The following is an 8253-nucleotide window of genomic DNA, read 5'->3' as shown; positions in this document are numbered from 1 at the left end:
AAATTTTTTTATAAACATATAATGTATTATTAGCCCCAGGAGTACAGGTCTGTGAATCGCCAGGTTTACACACTTCACAGCACTCACCATAGCACATACCCTCCCCAATGTCCATAACCCCACCACCCTCTCCCTACCCCCCTCCCCCTGACCCCCTCAGTTTGTTTTGTGACATTAAGAGTCTCTTATGGTTTGTCTCCCTCCCAATCCCATCTTGTTTCATTTATTCTTTTCCTACCCCCCAAGCCCCCTTAAATATTGTTTTTAAAGATTTTATTTATTAGAGAGAGCATAAGCAGGGGAGTGGCAGAGGGAGAAGCAGACTCCCCACTGAGCAAGGAGCCTGACTCTGGGCTCCATCCCAGGACCCCAGGATCCTGACCTGAGCCAAAACCAAGACTCAGACGCCCAACTCACTAAGCCACCCAGACACTGCCATTGTGGCAATTTCTTAAAATAAGACAACAGTGAAGTTTAGTGCACTGATTGACTCTTTCCTTTTGTGAATGATTTCTCTGTAGCATGTGATGCTGCTCAGTAGCATTTTACCCACAGTAGAACTTCTTCCACACTGGAGTCCATCCTCCCAAACCCTGCCGCTGCTTTATCAACTAAGTTTGTGTAGCCTTCTAAATTCTTTGCTGTCATTTCAACAATCTTCACAGCATCTTCACCAGAAGGAGATTCCATTTCAAGAAATCACTTTCTTTGTTCATCTGTAAGAAGCACCTGCTCATCTGAGAAAGTTTTATCATGGTGTTGCAGCCACTGAATCCCATCTTCAGGCACCACTTCTAATTCTAGTTCTCTTGCTATCTCTATCACATTTGCAGTAACTTCCTCCACTAAAGTCTTGAACCCCTCAAAGTCGTCCTTGAGAGTTGGAACCAGCTTCTCCCAAAATCCTGTTCATGTTGATATTTTGGCTTCTTCCCATGAATCATGATTTTTTTTTTTTTTTTAAGATTTATACTTATTTGAGGGAGAGAGAGTACAAGCTGGGGGAATAGCAGAGGGAGAAAAAAGATTCCATGTGGAGCCTGGAGCCTGACGCAGGGCTCCACGTGCGGCTGGAGTGTCACGACCCTGAGATCATCACCTGAGTCAAAATCGAGTCGGATGCTCAACTGACTGAGCTACTCAGGTGCCCTGACTCACGAATGTTCTTTTTTTAAAAATTTATTTTTATCTTATTTAAAGATTTTATTTATTTGACATAGTGAGAGAGCACAAGCAGGGGGAGAAGCTGACTCCCCACTGAGCAGGGAGCCTGATGCAGGACTCGATCCCAGGACCCCGGGATTGTGACCTGAGGTGAGAGCAGTTGCTTAGCCTACTGAGCCACCTAGCCGTCCCATGAATATTCTTGATGGCATCTCGCAAGGTGATTGCATTCCAAAAGATTTTCAATTTACTTGGTGCAGATCCACCAGAGGAATCAATATTTATGGGAGCCTTACAAACTGTATTTCTCAAATAATAAGACTTGAAAGCCCAAATGACTCCTTGATCCATGGGCTGCAGAGTGTACGTTGGGTTAGCAGGTGTGAAAATATTAACCTCATTGGGCATCTCCATCAGAGCTCTTGGGTGACCAGGTGCATTGTCGATGAGCAGTCATATTTTGAAAGGAATCTTTTTTTCTGAACAGTAAGTCTCAACAGTGAGCTTAAAATACTCAATACACCATGTTATAAATAGATGTGCTGTGGGGCGCCTGGGTGGCTCAGAAATTTAAGCTTCTGCCTTCAGCTCAAGTCGTGATCTCAGGATCCTGGGATCAAACCCCACATGGGGCTCCCTGCTCAGTGGGGTGTCTGCTTTTCTCTCTTCTCCCTGCTTGTGCTCTTTCCCGCTATATCTCTCTCAAATAAATAACCTGGGGCACCTGGATGGCTCAGTTGTTAAGCATCTGCCTTCTGCTCAGTTCCCGGGGTCCTGGGATCACAGCCCCACATTGTGCTCCCTCCTGAGTGTGGAGTCTGTTATCCCCTCTGCCTCTGCCTCTCTCCCCTGATCATGCTCTCTCTCTCAAATAAATACATAAAATCTACTGGGACTTCTGGCTCAGTCAGTTAAGTGTCTGCTTTTGGCTCAGGTCGTGACCCCAGGATCCTGGGATCGAGTCCCACTTCAGGCTCCTTGCTCAGTGGGGAGCCTACTTCTCCCTCTGCCTGCTGCTCCCCCTGCTTGTGCTCCCCTCCTCAAATAAAATCTTTTAAAAAAATAATAAATAGATAAATACTTTCAAAAATACTCCACTTGGGGCGCCTCAGTGGGTTGAGCCTCAGCCTTCGGCTCAGGTCATGATCTCGGGGTCCTCGGATCGAGCCTCACGTCGGGCTCTCTGCTCATTGAGGAGCCTACTCCCTCCCCCGCCTCTCTGCCTACTTGTGATCTCTCTCTCTCTCATTCTGTCAAATAAATAAAATCTTTAAAAAAAAATACTAATTGAAACAACAACCAAAAAAATTCAGCTGACAACTGATGGGAATTAATGAGGAACAGGTGGAAGACAAGTATAGGACCAAAGTTAGGGAGCTGGATTGGGGGGAGATCTGCTTTTGGCCTCCTCCTCCTGTCATTTTGCTCCTTGGTCCTGGAGACGAACTCATCACCACTTTTCCTCCCCCTGCCGTATTTACACATTCTTTTCTCTAGGGTCACTAGAGTTGGACACTAGAGTTGGAAATTGGAGGAATTTCAACCAGAAGCCACTTGCACGTTGAGAGGGATGGTAATGCTGACTGACAAACTGGATGTGAAGATGGGCCCTGTTATGGATGGCGAACTCCAGTCAGAAATGGGAGAATCAGGCGCCTGGGTGGCTCAGTGAGTTAAGCCTCTGCCTTCAGCTCAGGTCATGATCTCCGGGTCCTGGGATCAAGCCCTGAACTGGGCTCTCTGCTCATCAGGGAGCCTGCTTCCCCCTCTCTCTGCCTGCCTCTTTGCCTACTTGTGATCTCTGTCTGTCAAATAAATAAATAAAATCTTTTAAAAAAGAAAAGAAAGGGGAGAATCTGACAGGATCCCCAAACTTCCCTGAACTGTTGAGAAGCAGCAGAGCCTTGAGACGATCCATGGATTTGGACTCCAGGAATTTCAAGCAGCTGGGTTGGATGCCTCTAGATCCAGTTCATCCTTCTCCCAGTTGTAGGATTGTGTCCCAGTAGTTTTCTGAAGACTTAATCTTGTTCTAGAAAACTTTTTCCGCCCCCTGATTTCTTTTTGCTACTTAGGGCCCCTCCTGGGACTGAGAGGAATGAGTAAGATAGGAGAAGGGATCTGGGATTTGTTCATTAGCCTAATGCATTTGGCTGTCTGCCAGAGTTAGATGATATTACCAGCGAGGAATCAGTATGGCAAAATGATGGGATTTTTGTACCAGTTTTTAGGAGGCACCTTATGCCATTGTTCCCTATTTTCCAGACTACAGTTTCTCATCTACACCCTTAGAAATGAGAAATGAAGATCAATTCCTACACTAATACAAGATCAGAAAGAGGTACTATCAGGGTAATGCATGTGTTTAATTAGGGTATTGTGCTGGGATAATGAGATAAAAACAAAAGTTGCTCTGATTTGATCTGACTTGCCAGTAGGTTCTATTTTCTCATTTTTTTACCTGGTAAGTCCTTTGAAATCCATTTTGGGGTCTCCTGCCCAGAAATCATTGGGCATCCCTGCCTTTTGCCTCCCTGCTTCTCCAGAAGAGACTGAGGCATTTTTCCTGATCTAGGTTTAGGTCTAGAGAAATCCTTAGGGTGACAGGGATATGAGGCAGGAAAAGCAGTAGCCACAAAGAGCAATGGCCCTTTGTCAGGATGGGGCAAAGGTGAGGGGGAAAAGCCTGAGCCAGGAAGAGGTGGATAAATATTTGTAAGCATATGTCCTTCACTGTTTTCAGAAGGGCCAACTGTTTTTGACTGCAGTGTAGAGAAGGTTAGCATTCAGATTAGAGAAGCATCGAGGAAAGGACGTGTTTGGATCATCTTATCGTCTTGTTCCTCTGGCTTGTTTCCTTCTGGAGCAGGTGAGAACTGCCCACAGCTTGCAAGGGTGGGGGTAAAGCTATGTCCAGGTGTAACTGAAGTTCCCAAGGGAAAAGCCACTTCTTAGCTCGGACTAGTCTCGGTGTTTCTTTGTCCCAAGCCCTTCCCCACTTCTCACCTCGACCGCTACTTCTCTCCTGTTTCCTGTGGGCTGTTCCTCCTGGCCCACCATGATCCAGGCTGTGCTGCTCCTTTGATGTGTCTTTTTTTTTTTTCAAGATTTTATTTTTAATTAATCTCTACATCCAACATAGGGCTCAAACTTACAACCCTGAGATCAACAGTCTCATGCTCTACCAACTGGGCCAGCCAGGTGCCCCTTTGCTGTGTTTTGCTGTCCCCGTTGGCTGTCTTTCCAAGAAATGCCCAGAAAGGAGCCCTGATCTTCCAGCCATTTTTGACAAAAATTGGCCATCCTCTGAACACACTCTCACACATTCTGCAGCTTAAGCTTGTTAGGATGGGAGGAAAGGCTATCACTGAAACTCTCCTCCATGAGAGGAGAGCACAATGAGAAGGAAAACACTGACAGCACTCAGGTCACTGAGGAATCTGGGGGGAACTGCAGGGAAGCTTGGAGAACCTAACACTCAGCTATTTTGCCTGAGGAATGTCTTGCTGGTGGCAAATACACCCCCCAGCATGGTAGGTCTACCAGCTATCTGCCACATTACTGGTGACACAGTTCAAAAATGTTGCTGTCAGTACCCCCTAGAGCTGCAGGAAGCAGTGATGGGAGTGTGAGGAAGAATTAGGCAAAAAGCTGAAGAAACCTCCAAGGTTCTCCAGTTAAGAACCTCTCGGTGTCTACAGATGATGACAATATAATTTATCAAACGTTCCACAGTTATTTGGGAGGGCTTTATGGAGAAATTCATTCAGGTATTTGTCTACGTTTACTTCGGAGACTCGGTGCCACCCGGGCAGTAAGTCTCTTTTCTTGGGGCTATTCAAGGATGCGATAGAAGAGGTAGTTAGAAATGTAGAAGACCAGGGGCTCCTGAGTGGCTCAGTCAGTTAAGTGTCTGCCTTTGGCTCAGGTCATGATCCCAGAGTCCTGGGATCCAGCCCCACATCTGACTCCCTGCTCAGCGGACAGCCTGCTGCTCCCCCTGCTTGTGCTTTCTCTCTCTCTCTCTGACAAATACATTTAAAAATATTTTTTAAAGACTTTATTTATTTACTTGAGAGAGAGACAGCATGAGAGGGGAGAGGATCAGAGGGAGAAGCAGACTACCCACAGAGCAGGGAACCTGATGCAGGACTTGATCCCAGAACTCCAGGATCATGACCTGAACCAAAGGCAGTTGCCCAACAATTGAGCCACTGAGGTGCCCCCAAAATATTTTTATTTATTTATTTTTAAATAATATTTTAAATATTTTATTTATTTGACATAGAGAGAGAGCCCAAGCAGAGGAAGCAGCAGGCAGAGAGAGAGGGAGAAGCAGGCTTCCCACCGGGCAGGAAGCCCTGACATGGTGCTCGATCCCAGGACCCTGAGATCATGACCTGAGGTGAAGGCAGACACTTAACTGACTGAGCGACCCAGATGCCCTACAAAAACATTTTGAAAAAAGAAAGGTAGACAACCACTCAACAGATGTACTTTATTTCATGCCAGAGCTAAATCATACATGTGACTGGGATTAGTCTTGACCCTCTCCATTTAGTAGTTCCCAGCCCCTAGTTCTTATTCCATTTTGCTCTTTTCTTTCCTTTCAGTCTTCATATACTGTGCATGTAATATATACTATGCATGAGAGGTAATTTAACCTTTTTCTCATTCATCCACCCTGTACTAAATCCCCAACTAGATGGTGTAGCTCACTAATTTAATTCTTAAACTGAAAAGAAATACAGTAAGAGCGAATCATAGATATCTAATCTCTCCTGACTCTGGGTCTCCCAGCTCCTATCGTGAGCTAGAGTGGAAAAGTGACAGGTATGTGTAGGAAATGCCAAAGAACAGGGTCTTAGGTGTTGAGGTCAATGTGGGACAAGGGGACAAGGTTTAAGCAGCCAATACAAATGGACAAATATTTGCAGAGATTGCATCTCTTACTGATTATGGGGAAAGCAAATATCTCCTTTATTCATGGGGCAGAGAAGTGGGCAGAACTGGATCGAGGAGTAACCAAACCCATCAAGACAGTCTCAGTTTTTGCCTGAACTTTGTGATAATTTGGCGCCCCGTATAAATGGGTGGAAATAAAGCAGTGGAAGTCTCTGGTGACTTGAAAATGGGGAAGGCCAAGTGGGAACAATTGGGCTGCGTTTCTTGATTCTTGGGCCTTGGCCTAAAAATAACAGAACTTTGGAGATGATGGATGAGGTGTGCCCTGGGTCATGGGCTCCTTTCAGACCACAGCCCTTAGGAAAACAGTTTGTGTGTTTCTGGTTTCTCCCCTCTCCAGCATACTCTGTTTCAGACATGTTTGGCCTCAGATTCATCACAATACAAGTTGAGTTGCTTCTTTGCTACCTCCTGCTGTACCCTGTGGATGTTATTTCATATGGAAACCAGACAAATATTCCCTCATCCTTGAGATCCTGGCCACCTTCCTCAGACCCCTTGTCCTGCCAGACTCTGCTCCCAAAGTCCCTGCCTGGCTTTACTCACATGCCTCCTCTACCCAAGTTCCTGGTAGCCCTGCCACTGGTGATCGCCCTGGAGAAAGCTGGTTGCCAGGCTGATGTCTGGACACTGCAACTTCAGCTGTACCGCCAGGGGGGTGTAAAAGCAACACAGAAACTCATCCACCATCTTCAAGAACTCCAGAAAAGCAGAAGCACCGTGAGGATGGTTTCAGGGGATGCCCTATTCTCTGCTCTACAGCTTTTGGCTAGGGAGCGACCAGGCCCACCAAGGGCCCGACGCTCCCCCCGTATCAATAACTGTGAGCAGAAGCAGGAGCAAGGTGTGTACAATATAGTCCGATTGTTGCCACAAGTGGGAACCTTCTACAATCTCGGCACAGCTTTGTATTATGCTGCTCAGAATTGTCCAGACAAGGCCAAGGAACGAGGCCAAGATGGGGTCATAGATATGGGTTATGACCTTCTGATGACTATGGCTGGATTGTCCGGGGGACCCACAGGACTACTAATCAGCGCTGCACTTAAACCTGCAGTGAAGGTTGGGATTGAACAGTTGACCCAGTATTTCTAAGTGAAAGAGGCAAACACGGCTCTACCAGCAATCAGCAGGGAGGTCTTGGGGGGGGGGGGCTTAGGTGTGAGTGACCTGGAAGAAACAACCACCCGGGGGGCGCCTGGGTGGCTCAGTGGGTTGAAGCCTCTGCCTTCAGCTCAGGTCATGATCCCAGGTTCCTGCGATCGAGCCCCACATCGGGCTCTCTGCTCGGCAGGAAGCCTGCTTCCTCCTCTCTCTCTGCCCGCCTCTCTGCCTACTTGTGATCTCTCTCTGTCAAATAAATAAATAAAATCTTTGGAAAAAAAAAAAAAAAGAAAGAAACAACCACCAGGGCCCTTTGGTCTTAGTTCAGCTGCCTGACTAGTACAGGACTTATTTAATGGCTATGACTTAGATCCTGGGAATGGCAGTCTTGGGATATAAAAGCTGGTGATCACAGAATAAATAAATCTAATATTTTGACAAGCTGTAATGTGTATATGTTCAAAATCCAAATCTCTAGCTTGTTATCAAGGAGGAAGGCAATGCTGTAAAATGCAGGAATTTTTAAGTTTGGGGTTTGGAGTCCGAGGATTTAGATTTGAATCCAGGCTCCCCTTGTAAGAACCTCAGTAATCACTGACCAGTAACAATTTTTCTTCAAGCTCAATTTTCAAAAATTGTCTGTGATTATCATTTTCACCTGTATGGGTTTGTGGTAATTAAAAACGAAACAATGAACCTCAAGTTCTTAGCAAGGTACTATCAATAAATATGACTACAGCTCGTCCCTTCCTATCCCAAAGTGTCGAAATTCCGGTCCCACCTCTCATGGCGCTCTCAGAGCCTGCAGGGTCCCGTGAAACTCTCGGTTTCGTTCCAGTAGCGAGAGTTCTCGGAAATCAGCTGTTTCAGTTCCAGGCTATTCCATTAATTGGACTCCTCCCTCCGTGGGCACGGGGTGGGGCGTAGTTGAGCTAGCCCACCAATCGTTCGAGATGGAAGTGTGGTTGCGGTGCCTCCTGTCCCGCCCCGCGGGGGGGGGAGGAGTTGTGGCGGCGCCAA

The 8253-nt window shown here is 46.5% G+C and overlaps 1 protein-coding gene across 1 annotated transcript; it reads left to right on the top strand.

The window, feature by feature from the left end:
• The first annotated feature begins 3579 nt into the window (after positions 1–3579).
• APOF (apolipoprotein F) lies at positions 3580–7958 on the top strand. Its single transcript, XM_032874478.1, is given in 3 exon segments — positions 3580–4033; positions 6470–7318; positions 7540–7958. Coding segments are annotated over 2 exon segments (849 nt in total). The 5' UTR covers positions 3580–4033; positions 6470–6486; the 3' UTR covers positions 7557–7958.
• The last annotated feature ends 295 nt before the right edge of the window (positions 7959–8253 follow it).

The sequence above is a fragment of the Lontra canadensis genome, unplaced genomic scaffold (genome assembly GCF_010015895.1).
Source record: "Lontra canadensis isolate GAN:19392208 unplaced genomic scaffold, GSC_riverotter_1.0 scaffold53, whole genome shotgun sequence".
Taxonomy (NCBI): domain Eukaryota; kingdom Metazoa; phylum Chordata; class Mammalia; order Carnivora; family Mustelidae; genus Lontra; species Lontra canadensis.
The sequence above is the reverse complement of the archived record's forward strand: the minus strand, read 5'-3'. Positions and strand labels throughout refer to the sequence as shown.